Source organism: Lepus europaeus, chromosome 11 (genome assembly GCF_033115175.1).
Source record: "Lepus europaeus isolate LE1 chromosome 11, mLepTim1.pri, whole genome shotgun sequence".
Taxonomy (NCBI): Eukaryota; Metazoa; Chordata; class Mammalia; order Lagomorpha; family Leporidae; genus Lepus; species Lepus europaeus.
The window spans coordinates 66,929,278-66,952,983 of record NC_084837.1 but is presented as its reverse complement, the minus strand read 5'-3'; the positions used below and the strand labels follow the sequence as shown (position 1 = coordinate 66,952,983).

Here is a 23,706-nt window from a genome sequence, read left to right as displayed (position 1 = left end):
GTACGTGAAAGAATAACTGATAGACTGCTATCTAAATATATAAGTAATTTATTAAAGTCTATTTGTTAAACTTTGGATATTATGCAGTTATGGTTTAGGTTAGGTTTATGGTTAGGCTTAGGCTTAGGGCTAGGGCTAGGTTCAGTATTAGGGTTAGGGTTATGGTTAGCCTTAGTAAATACTTTGGGTAAAATATTGTCCCAGGAGTTATAAGAGGTAAAAGGTAAAGGTAAATAAATACATGAAATACACATGTATTTGCAGGCCAATGTAGAAATACAATGTGGATAGAAGTCCATAACAAAATGTCAAAGGTTTTAAATGTTATGAGAGAGGACCAGATAGAATGTTCTGGAATTTTGGAGGAAAAACCAACCTCTTAGGACTGGGGCCAGCAATACTAAGGAGGAGCAGCACTGGGGATGATATCATGAACATGACTTGTATTGAATTGGGCCTTAAAAGATATATTACATTTGGGCAGAAAGATGCAAAATGAAGATGATTCACTCAGAAGCAATGATGTAAGACATGACATTGGAGGCAGAAAATGAAGGGTTATGTATAAAGAATTATAGGTGACTTTTGCTAGAGCACAGGGTAGCAATTAGAAGGGGAATTTAAGAATTAACACTGGAAAGTCAAGTTGACAGTAGGTCATGGTTGAAGGATCAGGGGTGTAAGGAGACTTGAATGCAGACAGCTGAGTTGGCCTTTGTTCTGGAATCAAAGGGGAGCCACGAAGTTTTTTCAACAAAAGAATTCAGAGTCAGGGCCAACGCTATGGTGTAGTAAGTTGAGCCTCTGCCTGTAGTGCCAGCATCCCATATGGGTGGCCAGTTAGTGTCCTGGCTGCTCCTGTTATGATCCAGCTCCCTGCTAATGGCCTGGGAAATCAGTGTAAGATGGTCTAAGTACTTGGGCCCCTACACCCACTCTGGAGACCTGGAAGAATCTCCAGGCTCCTGGCTTCGGATCAACCCATCTCCCCCTGTTGCGGCCATTTGGGAAGTAAACCAGCGGATAAAAGATCTCTCTTTCTCTCTCTGCCTCTGCCTCTCTGTAACTCTGCCTTTCAAATAAATAAATAAATCTTTAAAAAAATAAAGAAACAGAAGGAGGGGATCAGTGTTACACCACTGCGGGTTAGGCTGCTGCTTGCAACACATATCAAAATGCCTGTTCAAGTCCTGGCTGTTCTGCTTTCTATCCAGCTCCCTGCTAATGTGCCTGGAAAAGCAAGGGGTGATGGCCCAAGTGCTTGGGGAACCTAGATGGGATTCCTGGCCCCTGGCTTCAGTCTGGACCAGCCCCAGCCCCAACCCCAGCTGTTGTGGTCAACTGGGAAGTAAACCAGTGAGTGATGATCTCTCTCAATCTCTCTCTCTCCCTCTCTCTTTCTCTCTCTCTGTCACTCTGCCTTTCACATAAATAAATATTTTTAAAAATAAATAACAGAAGAAAAATATGAATATTCTTTTGTTTGGAAGCTACCCTGAGTTATATCTATATTCCCTTTGGAAACTACCCTCTTCTCAATTTCTCAAGGTATGACCTTATAAAAGTAATGCTCTCTCATAGAACCAGACCTTTTCTTGCACTATGGGACATGGTATGCATCTGGCCTGTTTTTCCCAAACAGCTTTCTCTGGCATGACTTCTGAGATCCAATCCAGTATTAGATTCAAAGCTGTTTTGCCCACTCCTCCTTCCTTGACCCCTGTTCTCATAACACTGAGACTGCACCTTCCTTCTTGAAGTCTTTCTTTTTTGATTTAACTCTAAAGCACTGTACCTTCTGAGTTTCTTTATTATATGTCATAGTTGGTCTTTCTCTCTTTTCTCCCTGGTTCCCTATCCTCCCCATCCCAAACATAAGGATTCCAGAAGACTTTTTTTTTTTTTTAATGATCTAGGTAATTTAATTTCCAATATCTTCTAGAAAGATATTGATGTTAATATGCACCTGTTGTAACAAATTATATACATCTCTCTGAATAATACTTAGTACACACACTAGGTTAATCCTCCGCCTGTGGCGCGGGCATCCCATATGGGCGCCGGTTCTAGTCCTGGTTGCTCATCTTCCAGTCAAGCTCTCTGCTGTGGCCTGGGGAAGGCAGTGGAGGATGGCCCAAGTGCTAGGGCCCCTGCACCCGCATGGGAGACAGGAAGAAGCACCTGACTCCTGGCTTCAGATAGGCGTAGCTCGGGCCGTTGCGGCTATTTGAGTAGTGAACCAACAGAAGGAAGGCCTTTCTATCTGTCTCTCTCTCTCTCTCACTGTCTGTAACTCTACCTGTCAAATAAATAAATAAAAATCTTAAAAAAGAATAAATATGGGGGCTGGCACCATGGCTCACTTGGTTAATCCTCCGCCTGCGGCACCGGCATCCCATATGGGTGCCGGGTTCTAGTCCCGGTTGCTCCTCTTCCAGTCCAGTTCTCTGCTGTGGCCTGGGAGGGCAGTGGAGAATGGCCCAAGTGCTTGGGCTCCTGAACCCACATGGGAGACCAGGAAAAAGCACCTGGCTCCTGGCTTTGGATCAGCACAGCGCCAGCCATAGTGGCCATTTAGGGAGTGAACCAACAGAAGGAAGATCTTTCTATCTGTCTCTCTCTCTCTCACTGTCTATAACTCTACCTGTCAAATAAATAAACATTAGCTGTTTTTATCATTGTTGCTACTATTTTTATGAGCCCAACCAACACTGATAAGCCTGTTTGATGGCTCAGGCTTATGTACTAATTAATTATTCAGAATATATATATATGCATATATAATATGGGGTGGTTATGAGTCTCCACAATAAAACCACAAACTCTGAGGATGGGCTAGCTTCAACCTCTTCTTACTCATCTTATCCCTGGCCCTCAGGTTCTACTGAACTGAATTCCGGAACACTGGTACCTTTGGTGAGTGGCAGGCCTCACATCATCCCTGAGACTATGTCCTTGCACTTCCATCCTCCTGGTTCGCTCAGAATTTACCTCTTCCTCCTGTAAGCACAGTAAGAGTAGGGTCAGTCCTGGAGCCCTGCCAGAGGCAGTGGAGACTGAGCGCAGCCAAGGACCCTACAGGAGGCCATGGGTAGCCCCAGCACTGCAGACATGGGACTGGAGAATTACCGTGAGCTCCAGCCCTGCGTTCTCTATGCCATTCTCTGCTGTGGACAGAGCAAGGGACTTTCTTCCACTGGCTTTCTCCATCTTCTCTTCTCCTCACCTGAAAAACAAATTCAGGATGAAGGCTGAAAAACGGGTCATTCTGTCATGTAGGGCAAGAAAGAATATTTAGGGCCAGTTACCCACAAGAATCACAAAAACAGAAATGTTAGAAGGTCAGTCAATTTCTTTAAGAGCTAAGAGTTAGGATGATTGGATGTATCATTTTAATATCATAAGTCATGAAATATAGAATCTGTTTCCTACTGTTAATAGCTAAGGAAGGAGCATCAAGATAGGAGAAGAGAAGGGATGAGTGTGCTCTCCAGGCCCTAGGACCTGACCTACAGAGACCCTATTTGGTCCCTCAGGGAAGGTCATAGATGTCTACTTTTAAACTAGGAGTGGCCCCAATGAGTTGTGTTAAATAGGAAAGAAACAGAGGAAGACAGCTGGAAAATCTTGGACCCCCAAAATATTGCTGAAAAAATTAACAGACCTTCAAGTTCTTGACTGTAGGAAACCTACATTTAGAATAATTGGTATGAATATTAATGATCCTGAATAACAAAACCTTTAAAACCAAATTAATCAAGAAGCTTAAGCAAACATTTGAGCCTCAGAATAAGTAACCTAATACATGAGCATTCACATTTGTAATGTAAATTCATTCTGAGATGTTTCTTTACTTTGCAGAAAATTTCCTTCCCCATAGAACTGCTTTTAAAAATGTGATCTCTTCAAGCATTAAACATACAATTTCATGAAACATATAGACCCTATTTTTATTGTGTAAATTTGGCCCTTCCTGTATAGGACCAGAATTTACTTGAGTTTTGAGTTTAGCCTAAATAGGATCCATTAAAAAAATTTTCTAACTGGGTGTCTGCCCTCCCCTCCCCCGGGCACCCTTGCTTACCCCAGCTTGTGGGATTCCTAATGGCTCCTCAGGGAAGGACTGAAGGAAAAACAGAATGGCAAGGGAGAACCAGCATGGGGGATGGGAGGCTCCTGTCATTGGTTGTTTTGTGTCTTGGGCCCTCCTTCTCTGTGCCTGCCCTTTCTCTTGGAGAGGAGGAGGGAAACTCTCAAGTTAAATATTTATATGTCTTTAAGACTATTTTGTAGAGCTAAGAACTCTGCAGGAACTTCTCACAGACTCATCAGAGGAAGCATGCCTCATGACTGGGCTAGGCTTGGGTAGTGTGTTAAAGAAATGTTCAGAAAAAAGTCTCCGAGCTTCAAAACCTACCATCATTTTGTACTAAAAAGACATTTCATAGAAAGAGTAGAAATAAAAGCTGCACATTATTCAGTGCCAAACGACTGTTAGGAATTCTGTTATTAACCCATTCAGTCACTTCTTCAGTACCCACTATTTCCCAAGCAACTGTTTTTGGGTGCTAAAGATGCAAAGATGAATGAAGCAGTGTCTCTGACAGAAAGGAACTTACAAATCAGGAGGGAAGACTGATATATCGTGAAAGGCTTCACAGAGCTGGAACCCTTACCCTGAGCCTGGAGTCTAGATAGGTAATGAAGGGATCATTGACAGGGAAAAGGGTGTGTGCAGGGAAGAACACTACAAGACACAGAGGAGCAACCTTTCCTGACCAGTTAAGCATGCTACAAAAGTTAAAGAATGAAGGAAAAATGCTGAGAAATGAATTAAAGAAAGATAAAAACAAAGTAAAAAAAAAAAAAAAAAGGACAGGGGGATGTAAGAGCAAGACACAGGTGGTCTATAGGAAATCAATCTGGAGTTGCAGTCAAGTACCAGGTAGAGATGGACTTTGTAGGCTGAGCTACAAAGTCTGGGCTTTTTCTGGACAAAAGGGAGAAGCAGGAGGAAGATGGATTGGAAAGATACTCCCCAGCGACACAGAGTCCTTCCAGTCAGGAGACAAAAGCAGTGGTTCAGGTGGGACACGGTAAGGCTCTAAACAAAGCAAAAGAGGATAGACAGAAGGAAATGAATCTGTAGTAGGACTTCATGATTAACCAGTCATGGAGAGGATGAATCAAAGAGGAGAAGATAAATCTTCAGAATTGGCCAAAATGTTCTTGTTCCTGCCATATTCTACCTTCCAGTAACACTTAGGTGAATGTCATTTCCATAACACCCAGTGTTCCCTTGCACTGAAAGACTTTGTTCATGGATGTTGTTCCCTCTGCCTCTAAGACCCTGACCCTATACATGGACCTAACAAACTCCTTCAAGTCCACCCTTTTCAGTGAAGCTCTCCTTTGACTCCCTCCAACAGGACTTATAACCCCTGCCCTCTGCTCCTACCATAGCACATTGTTGCAGAACTCGACAGAAGACAGAGGACTCCAAATTTCACTTGTCTCCCACTTACTGTGATCTCCTCAGGCACAGGCTCTCTGTCTTGTTCATCTCTGTATCTCCAGGCTCAAGTCTGCCACAGTACCAGGCAATCAGTAAATACCTGTAAAATAAATGAAACCAACAATAACTTGGGATTCTGGCTTAGATTATTTAGTGTGTAGACAATGATTCCAGTCATCAAAATGAGGACACATGTTTCTGTTTCCCTAGTTCCATGCACACACACACACACACACTTGCTTAATGCTATCTCATAAGATTACTATGAAAGTTACTTATTTAACTTAATATAAGGAGAAACATTTTGGAAAATAGTAAGATGGCTTTGCAATTGTAAGATGCTATTTGAAGCTTTTCAGGAAAATAAGACACCTGTGTTCCAAGTAAATGTGATTACAGATATTTTTGAGCTTATTCCTGATTGTCATCTCTATATGACTATGAAGTATATCTTGCTCACCGTATCCCACACCTTATTTCAGTTTTACCTTAGATAATTGGCATTTTGAGGACCAGGTCCAAGCATCACGATAGGCACTTCCTAGTGTCCTGTCCAGGTAACATCATACCAGCGATCACAACTCTATCTTCTCTCACCTACTTCCTTCTTTCTTTTCCTGAATAAAGTGTAAAGAACCTCCTCTTCATCATCTAATTGCAGACTACAACACTCATCTCACCTTCCCTAGAGACCCAGGTTTCTTTTAAATGCAGATGTTGACATAAGCCAACTCCCAAGAGGAAGAGAAGGAAAAGAATTACCCTTACAGGTGCCTCCCCTCAGTTAACTGATTTGGACTCCACTGTTTGTTTTCTGTCATATCACTTCTAGGGGAGGTTGATAAACTGTCAAATTATGGGTCAGGAAGGACATGATTTACCCAGAATCAACAGCTAGTTAGTGATTCAGTCAATTCCAAATCCTGAAACCATCACTTCTAGTTCTGAGCTGTTTCTTGGCTATGAATTTAAGTATAGATGCCTGTTTCTGCATCACTTTATAGTCTTCCATAAGATTTTTCTATAATTTCACTGTTCATCCTCATAATATTCCTGTAAGGCAAGCAAGTCAGTTACTAATCCTATTTTAAGTACAAAGGAAAACAGACTCAAAGAAGATGAGCAATTTATCTAAAGCCATAAAAGCTAATTAGGACAGAGCCGGGAACAGAGGTAGTTCTGGTCATATCCATGGATGCTGAACCTTATAATTGTGTTAAAGCTAAAAACAATTCTTGGAAAACAAAGTGACAGCTACACACCCCTCTGGGAAAGAATTAGGGCAAAAGTAATAGATGATATCATTCTTCCTGCATTTATCTCTCCTTTTTTTACTGGTAGAAGCAAGCAGAACTAGAGACAATATAGGACCTTCCAATTGTAGTCTTAATGGAATAGTTGGTATTTACTCATCCTGTTTTTTTATATACAAAAACAGTTTAAAGGCATTGCAGAGCAACCAGTGGAGGAAGGACTTGAGGATAAATGATCCTTGAGAGAAGGGAAACAAGAGTTGAGCTCCACATTCATCCTAGCTCTTTTCTTTCTTCTCCTTCTCCTTGTCCTTCTTCTTTTTGTTTTTTTTTTCTTAACTTGAGAAATGCCCTGCTTGTTTACAGCAAGTTCTTTTTTTATATATAAAGATTTATTTATTAATTTGAAAGTCAGAGTTACACAGAGAAACGAGAAGAGGTAGAGAGAGGTCTTCCATCTGCTGGTTCACTCCCCATTTGGCCACAATGGCTGGTGCTGTGCCTATCCAAAGCCAGGAACCAGGAGCTTCTTCCAGGTCTCCCACACAGGTGCAGGGGCCCAAGCACTTGGGCCATCTTCTACTGCTTTCCCAGGTTATAGCAGAGAGAGGGATCAGAAGTGGAGCAGCTAGGACTCGAACCAGAGCCCATATGGGATGCCAGCACTGCAGGCAGTGGCTTTACCAGCTACACCACAGCACTGCCCCCAGCAAGTTCTTTAAGGCCCTAACCATCCTAAGCCCTGAAATTTCATTTCTCTTTACTTTCTTGTTTTTAAAAATAATTTTAAAACATTATTTATTTATTTTTATTATTTCAAAAGTAGAGATACATAAAGAGAGAGATCTTCCATCTGTTGGTTCACTACCAAAATGCCTGCAACAACTAGTGCTGGACCAAAGCCAGGAGCCTGGAACTCTACCCAGGTCTCCGACATGGGTAGCAAGAACCCAAGTGCTTAAGCCATCATCTGCTGCCTCCCAGGTGCACATTACCAGGAAGCTGAAGTTGGAAGTGGAGTGAAGACTCAAACCCAGACACTGCAATGTGGGATGCTGTGTCCGAAATGAAGTTATTAATGCAGTTAATGCTGTGCCAAATGCAAGTGTGCTGACTGTGTTTCTGAGGGTATTTTATTTTTCAAATCAGAATGCAGAGAAATAATACTCAATCTTATGAGGTTTAAGAGACAGAAGGTCGAGTTTGGAGCAGTTACAATGGCTGCAATTTGAGGGGGGAAATCATACAAAGGGGAAAAAAAAAAAAAAAACATGAAGAAGCAGCCCAAAAACCTACAACCAAATTTCCAAGTCATTGGCCAACTCATATAAGTTGTATGTGCTCAAGATAAAACACTAAGAAACTCATCCAAAAACTGAACAAACAAAATAAAATCTAAAAAAAAAAAAATAGTGTTCAAAGTAGTTAGAGTGCCAATTAGAATGTTAAAGACGGTTCGAGTCCTAGCTGCTCTACTTCCGATCCAGCTCTCTGCTATGGCCTGGGAAGGCAGTGGAGAATGACCCAAGTCTTTGGGCCCCTGGGCCAGTGTGGGAGACCCAGAGAAGGCTCCAGGCTCCTGGCTTCAGATCAGGCCAGCTCCAGCTGTTGGCGGCTGTCTGGAAGGTGAACCAGTGGATGGAAAACCTCTCTCTCTCTCTCTCTCTCTCTCTCTCTCTCTTTTTGTCTCTATGTGTTGTGTGTTTGTGTGTGGGTGTCTCTGTCTCTCTGTAACTCTGCCTTTCAAATAAATAAATAAATCTTAAAAAAAAAAAAAAAAAGACCTAGGAAGAGATTACAGCAGCTGCGTGGGTAAATTTGTTTCAAGCCCTACTGAGGGATGTGGACCTTAATAAATGCCTCAGGCTTCAACTGAGACTATAAAAGAAACATAGCCCAGTAATAGGAAACATCCCAGGAATTAAATCTGTGCTCTAAGGAAACTCAAAGCTGAACTGACCAGCACAATCAAGCCTAAATCAAAGCCTCAACAGGTTTAAGCTAATTCATTTCTGCTGTATCTGCCTGACAAGAGAAATGCTGACTCTCCTCAAAGATGTGTAACATCATCCAGAGCATCTATAGATTTTCATGTGCACTGTCCAGCATCTGATTTGACATAACAAGACATTCTAAAAATAACAGGGCCAAATGACTAAAAACCAAGAGATAAAACAACAACAACAACAGAAAATAGACACAAACCTGTGTTTCAGATGTTGGAGATGTCAGAAAAGGATGTGAAAATAACAATGGAGGTAGGCATTTGGCCTGGCGGTTAAGATGCCCACATTCCATATCTGGATGCCTGGGCTTGACACCTACCTCTGGCTTGTGATTCCATCTTCCTGCTAATGAAGATCTTGGGAGGCAGTGGTGATGGCTCAGTAACTGGGTTTCTGCCATCCACGTGGGAGACCTGGATTGAGATCCTGGCTTTCAGCCTCAGCCTGGCCCAGTCCCTGGCCACTGGGCCAGCAGATAAGGATTTCCCCCTCTCTCTGTTTCTATGCTTGTCAAATAAACGAACACATCGTTATTTTAAACTATGATTTCTGTCCTGTGTGTGTGTATGTGTCTGTCTGTCTGTCTCTCCTGCTGCCTTTCAAATAAATACATAAATAAATATTGAGGGGAAAAAAAGGAATGAGTCAAGTGGAAATGCTAAAACTGAAAAACATGGTAATAGATATGAAGAATGGCTCTGACAGGCCCATTGATAGACTCAATTCAACCCAGGAAAGAACCAGTGAACTTCAAGACAAGTCAATAGAAATTACCCAAAATGCAATATAAACAGAAAAGGAGAAGGGGCAGAAAGCAGAATGGAGCCTTCAGAAGCTGTCTTACATCAAATGATCTAACAGATATGTAATTGGAATAACAGATAAAAGAGAGTAGGTAGAGCAGAAAAAACATTTGAAGAAGGAATGGCTGATACTTTTCCAAAACTGATGAAAGATGCCAAATCACAGATCTAAGAATTTCAGAAAACCCAAAGCAAAACAAGTACCAGGACACATACACACCAAAAACAAAAAGTTGAAGGTAACCAAAGAGAGAAAAAAAAAAAAAACACTCCATATATGGAAAACATCAAAAGACTTGCAAGAGACATCCCCCCCACACACACACACACACACAAAAAACTGTAAGAATGAATCAGTAATCTAGAAGAAAGGAAAGAAAAAAAATCCACAAATAAAAACCTGAAAAATTTATAGGAGCAAGTTTTCGGTATTTTGGAAGTGAACCAGCACATGGGAGATCTCTGGATCTCTCTCTCTGTGTTTCTGTCTATCTCTCTATTGATTCCTGCCTCTCAGATAAACAAAGTAAATAAATAAAACTTAAAAAGGAAAAAAGTTATATCAACCAAGATTTTTTTTAGCCAGAAAAGCTAGCTTTCAAAAATGAAAGAACAGTAAGATTATTTTAGATAAAAATTGAAATGATGTATTATCATTGAACTTACACAAAAGGAACTAGTAAAGAAAATTCCTGGCATAAAGAAATGAAGAAATAACATATGGAAATGGAATAAATGAAATTAAACGTAAAATTCAGTTTAGAATTTTTAACTACCCTGAAAGACAACTATCTAAAGCAAAAATAGTGCAAATGTATTGTGTTTATAGCATATGTAAAAATAAAGTATATAGCAGAAAGAATGGAACAAAGTAACTGGTAGAAGGACCTGCATTGTGGTGTACAGGAAAAGCCACTTCCTGCAATGCCAGCATCCCTCATGGGTGATAGTTCATGTCCTGGCTGCTCCACTTCAGATCTAGCTCCCTACTAATGGCCTGGGAAGAACACTGGAAGATGGCCCAAGTGTTTCGACCCCTGCCATCCATGAGGGAGACTCGAATGAAGCTTCTAACTAGTGGCTTCAGCCTAGCCCAGCACTTGCTGTTGTGGCCATTTGGGGAGTGAGGCAGCAGAAGGAAGATCTCTTTTTCTCGATCTCTGTCTCTCTGTGTAACTCTGACTTTCAAACAAATTAATCTTAAAAAAAAAAAAAAAAAATTAGCCGGTGCCGTGGCTCAACAGGCTAATCCTTCACCTTCTGGAGCCAGCACACCGGGTTCTAGTCCTGGTCGGGGTACCAGATTCTGTCCCGGTTGTCCCTCTTCCAGGCCAGCTCTCTGCTGTGGACCAGGAGCACAGTTGAGGATGGCCCAAGTGCTTGGGCCCTGCAACCGCATGGAAGACCAGGAGAAGCACCTGGCTCCTGCCTTCGGATCAGCGCGGTGCGCCGGCTGCAGCGCGCCTACTGCGGCAGCCATTGGAGGGTGAACCAACGGCAAAAGGAAGACCTTTCTCTCTGTCTCTCTCTCACTGTCCACTCTGCCTGTCAAAAATAAAAAAAAAAAATAGTAACTGGTAGCATATTGTTTTAAGATCATAGTACACATAAAGCTTTATGAATTAGGCTTGAATACATAATTTATTTATGAAGTATTTTTGCAAACCCTATGACAAACACTAAAAAAATTAGAGGCATAAATAATAAGACAATAATAGAGATAAAATGAAAGAGTAAACTATACTCATTTAATACAAAAGAAGGCAGAAAAATAGAACAAAGAACCAATGGAGCAAATAGAAACCTAAGGGAGACAGGTATTATGGTGCAGTGTATTAATCTGTCACTTGGGATACTCACATCTCATATCCGAGCTTCCCTGCTACTCTGATGCAGATACAACTTCCTGCTGATGCTTCTGGGAAGGCATTGAATGATAGATAGGCCAAGTACTTGGGTTCTTGTTACCAATGTGGAAGATCCAAATGAAGTTCTGGGCACCTGCCTTTGGGCTGGCCCATCCCTAGATGTTGCAGGCATTTGGGGAGTGAACAAGCAAATGAAAGATCTCTCTCTCTCTCTCCTTTTCCCTCTCTTTGTCATTCTGCCTTTCAAATAAATAAATCCGCTGATCCATTCCCCAAATAGCTGCAATGGCCAGACCTGGGCCATTCCAAAGCCAGGAGCCAGGAGCTTCTTCCGGGTCTCTCACGTGGGTGCAGGGGCCCAAGTACTTGGGCCATCTTCCAGTGCTTTCCCTGGCACATTAGCAGGGAGCTGGATCAGAAGTGGAACAGCTGGGTCTCAAACCAGCACCCATGTGGGATGCTCGCACTGCAGGCCACGGTTCTACCTGCTACACCACAGCGCTGGCCCCAGTAAATGAATCTTTGAAGAAGAAAAAAGAAAGAAGATAAATGTTAATCAAATCATGTCAATAATTACATTAAATATAAATGGTCAGAACCCATAAGAAAGCAGATTGGATTTTTTAGAAAAGCATTACCTAATTATATGATGTATATTAGAAATTCACTTTAAATATAAAATCATAGACTAAAAGTGAAAGGCTAATGTAAGACTTAGTATGATAACATCAGTTTTTTAAACAGCTGGAATGTCTATATCAATATCAGGAAAAAAAAGGCTTCAGAGCAGAGAATATTGACAAAGATACTTGTACTCCAGTAAAGGATGCCAGTGTCGCAAGTGACTGCTTAACTGCATTGTGCCACGGTGCCAGACCCTGCCCCGACAATTTTTTTAAACTTTGAAAAAATTAATATTTAGAAAACAATGAACCAAAACTATTGAATAAATATATGGGGGAAAGACTTGAACAGACATTTTGCCAAAGAAAATATACAGATGGCAAAAAATTTAAAAAGGCCATTAAGGATGCTTTTTTTTTTTAAATTTTTTATTTATTTATTTTTTGACAGGCAGAATGGATAGTGAGAGAGAGAGAGAGAAAGGTCTTCCTTTTTGCCGTTGGTTCACTCTCCAATGGCCGCTGCGGCCGGCGCATCTCGCTGATCCAAAGCCAGGAGCCAGGTGCTTCTCCTGGTCTCCCATGCGGGTGCGGGGCCCAAGCACTTGGGCCATCCTCCACTGCACTCCTGGGCCATAGCAGAGAGCTGGCCTGGAAGAGGGGCAACCGGGATAGAATCCGGTGCCCCAACCGGGACTAGAACCCGTTGTGCCGGCGCCGCAAGGCAGAGGATTAGCCTGTTAAGCCACGGCGCCGGCCATTAAGGATGCTTTTGAGACCGGTGTTGTGTCATACTGTGTTGAGCTGCCACCTGCAATGCCAGCATCCCATGTGAGCTCTGGTTCAATTCCCATTTCCAATCCAGCTCCCTGCTAATGTGCCTAGGGAAGCAGCAGAAGATGATTCAAGACTTAGGGCCTAGCACCCAAGTGGAAGACCCAGAGGAAGCTCCTGGCTCTTGGCTTCTGCGTGGCCCAGCCCCAGCTGTTGTGACCATTTGGGGAGTGAGCCAGCAGGTAGAAGATATCTCTCTGAGTATTACCTGTTTTAATGGTTTGTATTCTGATTCTATCATCTGTATATTCCTGTGTTTGTTTCTATTGATTACTTTTCCTCCCTTGTTATGGGGCTTATTGTATGCTTTATTGCATACAGGATAATTTAAAGTGAGATAGTAGTTAATGCAATTTTATGTAGTTGAGTGCTAGATTTTTCTACATTTCTTTAAATATTTTTTGAACTTCATTCTGGGATGTAGTTAAGTTACTGGGAAACAATTTGAATCTATCAGAGCTTGATTTTAGTATTTATTAAATGTTTATCTAGGATTTACCTAGGATTAATTTGGCTCTACTATAAAGGCAATCCTATGCAGAGAACTTTACTCAGTGCCCCAAGAGATAGGAAGTCTTTTCACTTTGTCTGGCAGGTTCCCAGCTCTGGGTCAGTTCTGAGGATTTTTCTGCTTGCTCTTTCCCAGGAGTCCTTTCCCAGAATGCAATGGCATCTTCTCTTGCTTGTACTGATGATCTCTTTCACCTCCTCCATCCTTTGCCCTGTGAAGTCTGAATTCTGTGAGGCCACTGGCTTCTTTCCCATGTCCCTGACTGATGGCCTGGAAACTCCTCGGGCTGCAAGCTGAGGAGATTGTGAAGGTTTATTTTCTTCCCCTTCTCTCAAGGATCTTCATCCTGCATTGCCTGTTGCCCGATATCTGAAAAGCATTATTGCATGTATTCGGTCAGGGTTTTTTAGTTGTTTAGGTGAAAGGGTAAATCTAGTCCCTGGTACTTCTGATCAGAAGTAGAGGTCTATAAATAATTATCAAGTGCCTACTATTGTGCTAGACACAGCCTTAGATATTGAAGATGCTGTAGCGACCCAGACAGACAGACAAGGGTCCTGTCCTCAGGAAGGTACATTTTAGTAAAGACCTATGAAGACAAGTAGAATGGAATGAACGCGATCACGAGGTTTTCACTTCTACCTTGAGAGGGAACTTCTAGATCTAAAGCTGTAGCTACAAACAGTAGCAGATTGCATAGAAAGGCGGGTGGGGATTGGATGGGGAGTCTTATATAAAAAATACTACATATGATTTTATAAATAGAAGGGCTGTTTTGCAGTAACAATACTGCATCTATCTAAGAACTAACTTGTGTAATGATACTGTCCATTTCCTGGAATCCTTATAAAGCAAAGTTAAGTTCATACATATGAAGTGCTTAGCTCAGGTTCAGTGTTGACTGCCTGTCCCCTCATTTCAATTCAAGCTAACATCTCAGGGCAGTGCTTGGTGCCTTTCTACCCACTTGTGTACAACTTTTATTATTATTTCTATTGCCTTATACTCCCAGATTAAAAACTCTCTCCAAAAGAATTATTTAGCTAGGAGCAGCTAAATAATTTGCAGGGGCCAGTACAAAATTAAAATATAAATCTTTGGCCCCAAAATTATTCATAATTTCTAGAGAACAATGTTGATTGAGCTAATGTTAAGTGAACATATTTAATATTATCTTCTTGTTAGCTAAGGAAAAGAACTGATTTGGAAATTACCCTACTTCCAAGAGTACTATTGAAGAAATCAAAGTTCCAAGGAAGAGTTACAGGAGGCCCTCCCTTCTCAGTTCCATCTGACCTTGGCACCAGATGGTGTCATAAAACTACCTATCTACAGGTGTGGAGAACAGAGTCTCAGAACAAAGTGAACCTTAAGATCTCTCTGCTAATGCCAAATGCACTGGCTGAGAGTAAAGCTGGTAATGGGAGTTGCCTAGTGGGCCAGTTACAGAAACTCTGTGCTCTGCTGGTATTATACTGAGGCCTTACTGAACCTGCTAGGCTAACACACACTTCCTGGACCATGGAATTGACATCCAGTCCCTCTCTGCAACCTTTGCCTCCCATCCACACTTCTCTCTTTGCAAAACCTTGAAGGCTGTTTCCACTTAGATACCCACTGATAGCTCAGTGTCAGTTTGTCCTAAACAAGATCTCCCCATTGTCTTCTCAGAGGCCTCCTCCCCCAATTCCCTTCCTTCTCTTCAAGGCACAGTAAGCATTCCTTACACGTGCTTCTCCAGTTCTGTCCTCCCATTAGCACTTTCCTCAGCTGACCCTGTGTTTGGTATTGGGCTTTTGTGCCTCTCACCTTCAGGAAGGAGCTTGTGACGATGAAAAGGGACCTGGAGCAAGGTGCGAAGGGGAGAATTTGAAGAAACTTTCCTTCAACTTCCCGATTTTGGACAGAGTTGACCTTGAATACTACCAGGCTGTTTGAATTCCATCCAGCAGTTATAACTGCTGATGGCAAGTGTTGACCAAGGATTTCATTTTTAAGGATTTCATTTTGTTTTGTTTTGTTTTGACAGGCAGAGTGGATAGTGAGAGAGAGACAGAGAGAAAGGTCTTACTTTTTGCCGTTGGTTCACCCTCCAATGGCCGCTGCGGCCGGCACATCTCGCTGATCCGAAGCCAGGAGCCAGGTGCTTCTCCTGGTCTCCCATGTGGGTGCAGGGCCCAAGCACTTGGGCCATCCTCCACTGCCTTCCCGGGCCATAGCAGAGAGCTGGCCTGGAAGAGGGGCAACCGGGATAGAATCTGGCGCCCCAACCGGGACTAGAACCCGTTGTGCCGGCGCCGCAAGGTGGAGGATTAGCCTGTTAAGCCACGGCGCCGGCCAAGGATTTCATTTTTTTTAATTGATTTTATTTATTTGAAAGGGAGAGAGAAACTCCCACCCCCTGTTTAATTCCCCTAAATGCTCACAACAGCCAGGGTTGGGGCAGGCTAAAGCTAAAAACAGAGACCTCAGTTTACTCTCCCCTGTGGGTTGCAGGGACCCAAGCACTTGAGTCATCACATGCTGCTTCCCAGGGTCTACAGTAGCAGAAGACTTGAATCTGAAGCAGAGCCAGAGCTCAAAAATTGGCATTCCAATATGGGATGCAGTTATCCCAAATAGTGTCTAACCACTATGACAAATGCTGCCCTCCCATTATTTTTATAGTATATTTTATATCTAATTTAAATTTGTACTGAAATATTTGCCTTTTCTCATGGAATTCTAATGTTTTTTGAAGTTTGCTTGAGAGAAGTTTAAGATCTTTTTCTCTCCAGCTTTGTCCCACATGGCAGGTTCCTTTCTGAGTGGGGAGACAGTGAGCGTATTAAATAGGATGTGAAGAGGTTGGCATTGTGGTATAGCAGGTTAAGCCTCTGTCTGCAGCACCAGCATCCCATATGGGTGCCAGTTCAAGACTTGGTTGCTCCACTTCTGATCCAGCTCCCTGCTAATGTACCTAGGAAAGCAATGGCTGCCAACTGGGTTCCTGGCTTTGGGCTAGCCCAGCCCTGGCCATTGAACCTCCTCCTCTTTCTCCTCCTCTCTGTAACTCTGCCTTTCAAATAAATAAAAAGTAATTTAAAAGGCGGGGTCGGGGGGCTGGTGCTGTAGCATAGCAGGTAAAGCCACTGACATCCCATTTGGGTACCCATTTGAGTCCCAGTTGCTTCATTTCCAATACAGATCCCAGCTAATGGCTTGGGGAAGCAGTAGAAGATGAACCCCTGAACTCATGTGAAAGACCTGGAAGAAGCTCCTGGCTTCTGGCTTTAGCCTGACCAGCCCTGGTCATTGCAGCCATTTGGAGACTGAACCAGCTGATAGAAGATCTCTCTTTCTTTGTCAGTCTGTCTGTCTCTTCCCTCTTTGTAACTCTGACTTTAAAATTTTAAAAAAAAAGGAGTGGGCAGGGTTGTAGAAATAGAAAAGAGGCAATGATAGATACTCCTCGACATGGCAGTGCTGGCCTTGGCTAATTCATGGTCAGGTGCTGGATAGCCTACGTTTTAGTGAAGACTTGGCAGGTTAACTGAATATTATCTGGCCACAGAAAGCAGAGTGAGAATATGGGAAATCCTAACGAGTTACAACATATGTGACCTGACATTAGGGATTTCTCCTTTCTCTCCTGCCCTTTCTTTTGTATCCTCTTTTTAATTTTTTCATTGACTCTGTCTTCTTTCCTTCATTTCTTTCCCTCTGTCTTCTCTGTGCCCCCCTCACACCTTTTCTTCATCTTTAATTTCCTATCACTGTTTCCTCTTGAAATTTTCAGCACTCTGCCTGAAAAGCTGTGCTGGAGAACACTCTGTGAGAAAAAAAAAATGGCATCCAAAATACCCATGGAGGCCCCCTCAGTCCTCAGCAGAGCTAAAGGCAGAGCACACTGGTCATTTGTGTGTCAGGGAGGGAGTGGTAGGTGGTTGTGCCTTTGTGATGGCAATGGACAAAGGTTATGGAGAACCAGGGAGGGCCTGCAAACATGCTTGTGAGTTGTAGAAATTCAGCATCAACAGCAGTCAGCTCATGGGTTCTGCTGAGGATTCTCTTCCTGGCTTTTAGAGAGCTGGCCACCTTTGCATTGTGTCCTCACATGGTAGAGGAAGAGCCAGCTCTCTGGTGTCTCTTCTAAGGGCACATGATCCCTTGAGGCCCTTACCCTATGACCTCACCTAAATCTAATTACCTCACAAGAGGCCAAATCTAACACCATCACATTGGAGGGTGGTGTTTCAACCTATTTTGGAGACGTGAATATTCATCACATAACTTGACAACTACCAAGTATGACTTTTATTTTACTTTAGTCTGTGCAATTTTGACCATTAAAAAAAGTATTTTAGAAATTCATCTTTGTTTCTAACCAAGTGAAATGCATGCCTTTGAAAGCACAAATTTCCCTTTTTTCGTTGACATGGGTTCAAGGATACTTTATTCATCACTTTATAGATTTCCCATGGCTATAAATATCCTCCCATATGTTTGATGTAGGAATTGAAACAGAATATTAAGTCTGACTTTTAACAAATTTAAAGCAGTGAGTTCTTTGTTGCTCCTTGCTGAAACTATATTTCATCTTGTCAAGAGCTGTTGGGTCCTCAGGGGACATGAACATTAGGTCTGCAACACTGACTGTCTAATAGAGAGAAACTAGAGAGAGCTCCTTTTTCCAAGTGACAAGGCCACATTGAATTCTCTGTCAAAGAAAGAGATATATTTTTGATTAACAAATTCATGCAATAATATGGCACATTTCCTAAGGAAAATTGTTGATCAGACCTAGTATATATAATACATTATATGGACATTACATACAATAAACTATATGTTACATAACAAATTAATGGAGAGATGTTTTCAGGCAAATTTATTCTCTATAATTAGACAAATAATCCTTTTACCACAAGACTGTATAGTTCAGACCAAAAAAATTGTTGCTTAATAATTATATAGTCAAGGGTAGGCATGTGGTGCAGTGGTTAGGTTGACATTGAGACACCCACATCCCACATCAAAGTGCATGGTTGGAGTCGTGGTTTCTCTGTTTTTGAACCGGCTTCCTACTAATGCTCATCCTTGGAGGCAGTAGGTGATGACTCAAGTATTTGAGTCCCTGCCATCTACATGGGATACCTGGATTGAGTTCTGGGCCCCTGGTTTCAGTCTGGCCCAGCCCTAGCTATTGCAGGCATTTGAGGAGTGAACAAACAGATGGAAGATCTCTCTCTATCTCTCTGCCTTCCAAATGGGAAAAAAACAAGAAAGAAAGAAATTAAATAAAGATATTTGTAACTGTAATTCAGATTAGTTTTTAAAATTTATAGTCAAATTAAATGCTACATTTTTCCCATTGAAGGTAACAAGGGCTGTTTTAGGTAATTTTTTAAAAAAATAATCTTCCAAATATCCCTTAACACTCAAAAGTTCTGCATAGTATCCCTTAATAAGTTTTAGGTATCATTATATTTTAGGAACATGGCAGGATATGAGAAAGAAATACCAGACAAAGAATAGCACTATGAGGAGTCATATTTTTGTAAAAGAAAAACACTCTATGCTGTGATAAAGCTGAACATTTCCTGCCTAAGAGGTCACATGGCAGAGCTTGGCACCTTGTGCACTTGGGCCCAGCCCAGAGCTCTGATGTGCTAGTGACATGCTCTGACACACAGCACTGAGTAGGCTCAATGAGCTTGACCAAGACTACCAGGGGAGGGAGGAAAATTTCCCAAAGACTGTGCACTAACATGGCTAAAAACTTCACCATTATTAGTAATAACAGTTCACCTATTTGAGAATTGACTAGGTACCAAGCTCTGAGCTAAGAGTCTTTCATGCATTATCTCACTGAATCCCCCTGGTGTCATAGTTACTGACTTTTAAACCACTATTCAAAGCCCCTATGTACTATGTGCTACTGAGTGGAGATCTTAGATGTGAATCCAGACAGTTGGATATTTCCTCAATTAGAGTCACAAACTCCAGGCAGGTAAGTTCTAAATTTTACCCCCTATATCCCCAGGGGGCATTGACAGGGGCATTGCAGCTGTGGCCTGATTCAGCCTCTCACTTCACTTCTCAGAAAGTTGCTCCAGTTCTGGAAAAAGCCTTCTTTAGGCAGCCTTGCAACCAAGGCAAGTGCAATTGGAAGTTCTGAAATGCAGATAATTCTAATTGTAGGGAGGGGCCGCCAGGCTGGAGCCTGCTCGAAGTCTATAAACACTGCTCATGACTCAGTGCACAGGCTGAGTTCTGCAGAATTTTCCAAATGAAAGGTCGGCTGACACTGTGGCCTGCAAGAAACATGGAATGGAATGGCTGCCACTGCCTCCTCGGGTCACTCTTCTCTCCCACCTCTCTGGGCAGGACCCTTCAAATCCCTTCCACAAGAATTCACTATCCATGTCGTCTTTTTGAGAATAAAAGAGGGAAATGCATTGCAACTTGGATCTGATGAGGTGTAGAGGCAGCAATGGTGCTGAAGGAACCAGCACAGATAGATGGGAAGGCAGAAAGAAGTCTTTGGGACCATCACGCTCTCTGTCTTTGCCCTTGTCTCACCCTTCATCTTCCTCTCTCTTCTCAAGACTGGCTGCCTCGCTGGAAACCAAAGTCAGAAAGTAGCCCAGGTAGTTTATGGACCTTGCTAAAGGGCTTTTAAGAATTGGACAGCCAGTGAGGGAGGTAGACTGTCTTGTTTAGGATAATTTCCCTACTGCCTAGATGAGTATCTGGCTCCTTAAGATTTGTAGAATAAATTAAGTTTAGAGGCCACCCAGTTCTTTCAAGACCCTAAAATTGCACCACCTTTTGGCCTGGCCATAGGCCAGTGAGTGACATGGTGTTGGTCAGAACTTCTGGGTAAAGGGACTTGGTGTGATGAAACATTTTGGGCCTGAGTGGGTTCTAGGCAGCAGAATGTGTGAAGCTAATATTCCATGTGATATCACTATTCCCGGGAAGCTCCAATCCGGGTTCCAGGACAGGAGAATGCTGGCTCCATCATTGGAAGGCTGGGCCCCCACCCTCCAAATCACAGAACAATAGCTCTGAATTAAGCCTTTCCTGCCACTGCTATGGATTGAATTGTATCTCCTCAAAATTCCTATGTTGACACCCTAACCCCCATCGTGACTGTTTGCAGTACAGAAGTTATCAAAGTTAGTGTCTTTATAAGAAGAGACACCAGAGAGCTCACTCACTCTAGCACTCTCTCACTCCACCCCCTCGCCATATGAGGACACAGTGAGAAGGTGATAGACTGCAAACCAGGAATAGAGCCCTCACCAGAAAATAAATCAGTCAGCCCTAGATCTTGGACTTCCAGCCTCAGAACTATGAGAAAATAAACTTAAAGTCACCCAGCCAATGGTATTTTGTTATGGTTGTCCAAGTAGAAAAGACACCCTCCTTTCTAATGCTTCAACATTTATATTCAGAGAGGTTCAAATGAGTGTGTATATTGAAAAGAAAGGAAGATTTAAAAAGTGTTTTCATCCATGTCCTCATTTTAGAAGGTACTGACAATATGTGTAACTCATGAATAAAAGGAAAAATGTATTCTCCCCACCCCCAGAAAAAAATGAATGGACATACTATTTGGCCCACTCTTGCCAGATTTCTCCGTCTCACTATTCTACACAAGTGTACACAACACTGGTACCTGGCACACACCATTGCTCCTTTGCCATGTCTTGGGTATCCCATCACAAAGAGGCCAATTCTATGGGACAAGAATGTTTGCAAGAGCCAAGGGCACCATGAGGCTCAAACAGTACCAGAAAAATCTCTTTAAAATCTATCTTGGTCTCAGGCTGTCACCATAAAGAAGACTGGTTTCAGAGACCTCCATTAAAGTGATCACGCTACTTTGGGGTGGTAGCATAATATTTAAACCCCCTTCAACAAATTAGCAGGTTTTCTGGCTCTCTCAGAGGGGAATTGGATACAAGGTTACTTTCAAAAGCTCACAGGAAAAAATGAAATTAAAAGATAAATTTGTTTTGGTGCAAAAATTTTGAAATTCATAAAATTTTTTCAAAATATACATTTTCTGTAAACTTTATAAAGACCCCTTGTATTTAATGGTGGGAGGATGGTAGCAATGTTAAGGAACACAGGGTGGGAAAGCTAAGGGACTAGAGCTGGTCTCTACAAATAGACTGTGAGGAGCTGAATTCAGCAAATCAGATTTGTTGTCTTAACAGCTTCCCCACATATCTCTCAAAAAACAGAAAACTACAATAAAGTACTTGTCCTGTCACAATGTAAACCTCAGCAAAAGTTAATTAATAATTACAGAGCACGAGATAAAATCTTAAATGATTAACTGACTATCTTGGAAATGAAGGAACAGGACCCAGGGTTATGGGATCTGATCAGGTAAATTACATATGCCTCTGTGAGGCGGGGCTGCAGCTGGGACAATCCCATGAAGAGGCTGTAGCAGGAAGGTACTTTTAAGTGCTGTCAGGCTTATTTCTTGTGTTTTATCTGATCTTATCCTGCTTCATTAAAAACTTGGGCCTTGGGGTAGGCCTTGTGCTGTAGTGGGTTAAGTGGCCACTTGCAACACAGATATCTCATGTGGGAGTGCCCATGACAACTAGTAGTTCTGTTTTGGGTCCAGCTCCCGACTCATGCACCTGGAAAAGCAGCAGAAGATGGCACAACTACTTGGGCCTCTAGCACCTACATGGGAAACCCAGATGGAGTTGTAGGCTCCTGGCTTCTGCCTAGTTCAGACCTGGCTGTTGCGGCTGTTTGGGAAGTGGATCAGTGGATGGAAGATATTCTCTCTGTCTATTTTTCTCTCTATCTCTCTCTTGCTCGCTCTCTCTCTCGCTCTCTCCCCACCCCAATCTCTCTGTAACTCTGCCTTTCAAATAAATAAATCTTTAAAAAAGTATAAGTTTTTCTCCCCAAATATATATAAATCCTAGATACTGAAGATCAAAGACCGATGATACAGATCAAAGGGCTATGAAAATGGAGGTAGAGATAGAATTAGGTAGACCACTAGCCAAGAAAGGCCTGGAGCCACCAGAAGCTGTAAGAGGCAAGAGAGGACTCTCCGAGGTTCAGGAGGAAGTGAGCCTCTTCTGCAACACCTTGATTTCAGACATCCTCTGGCTTCTGATTGAGTTTAGGAGATGGGGTATCTTTCAACCTATTTCTCCATCTACCTTGAGGCTAGCTCAATGGTGGCATGGATGCAAGTCATAGCTGGGTGTGGGGGCAGCAGCTCCCCTGTGGACTTAACACTTATTCTGGATATGTTGCATCTTAGTAATTCAATGTCCCATGTCAAAAGGCAAGGGGAGACTATAGTAATGCAAGTCTGTCATGACTATTAGTGGTTCACGTGCTTAAAAATGAAAACTAAAATAAAAGTCATGCCATCAGGTAAAGAACCATGAGTATTTGAAGTGCTGGCTGGCTGCATAGGAAATGTGAAATGGTGGGGAAAAAGGAAATTACAAATTCTAGCTACTGCCTTATTACCAATTATGACATAGATTTTTAACAGTAAAGCATATTTTTCTTTGGTTTATTATTTATGCTTTATATTTCTTTTTCTTTCTTTCTTTTTTTTTTTTTTTTTGACAGGCAGAGTGAACAGTGAGAGAGAGAGAGAGAGACAGAGAGAAAGGTCTACCTTTTCCATTGGTTCACCCCCCAATGGCCACTGTGGCCTGGCTTCGCACTGATCCGAAGGTGGGAGCCAGGTGCTTCTCCTGGTCTCCCATGGGGTGCAGGGCCCAAGCACTTGGGCCATCCTCCACTGCACTCCCGGGCCACAGCAGAGAGCTGGACTGGAAGAGGAGCAACCGGGACAGAATCCGGCGCCCCTGCCAGAACTAGAACCTGGAGTGCCGGCACCGCAGGCAGAGAATTAGCCTATTGAGCCGCAGAGCCAACCTATGCTTTATATTTCTTAATTTCTTCCTTTTCTGTCCTCTATTCTTTGATATAGGGTAAATTGATAGTAGTTAACCCTTTAGTTTTCCTGTTACAGGATATTAAAGGGAGATTGTGACTGAAAAAGAATGATCATCCTAAAGAGAATATAAATGACTGATAGGATTTGGGGTCTCCCCTTCTGAGGGAAGGTGATGGAGGCATCTTTATTTGTATGAGAAGTCACAGAACATTCAGGAAAAGTATTATGTAGTTGTTATCATCGCTTAGAAATTGAGTGTGGGTAGAATGGCAAGGCTGGATGATGAGTACCTGGAGCGATGAACTTCACCAGACTGTCTATTCATTGGATCCTTCTTCTGTAGTCCT

General features: G+C 42.4%; 1 protein-coding gene across 1 annotated transcript in view; it reads right to left on the bottom strand.

The window, feature by feature from the left end:
- SLC28A2 (solute carrier family 28 member 2) overlaps positions 1-3,210 on the bottom strand; it is a 29,701-nt gene extending 26,491 nt beyond the window's left edge. The window contains exons 1-2 of the mRNA XM_062204761.1: positions 3,130-3,210; positions 2,912-3,000 (exon numbers count right to left, since the gene is read on the bottom strand). Of these exons, the coding sequence (XP_062060745.1) occupies positions 2,912-3,000; positions 3,130-3,210 (170 nt within the window). The remainder of the gene's footprint in view (positions 1-2,911; positions 3,001-3,129) is intronic.
- Positions 3,211-23,706: the final 20,496 nt, after the last annotated feature.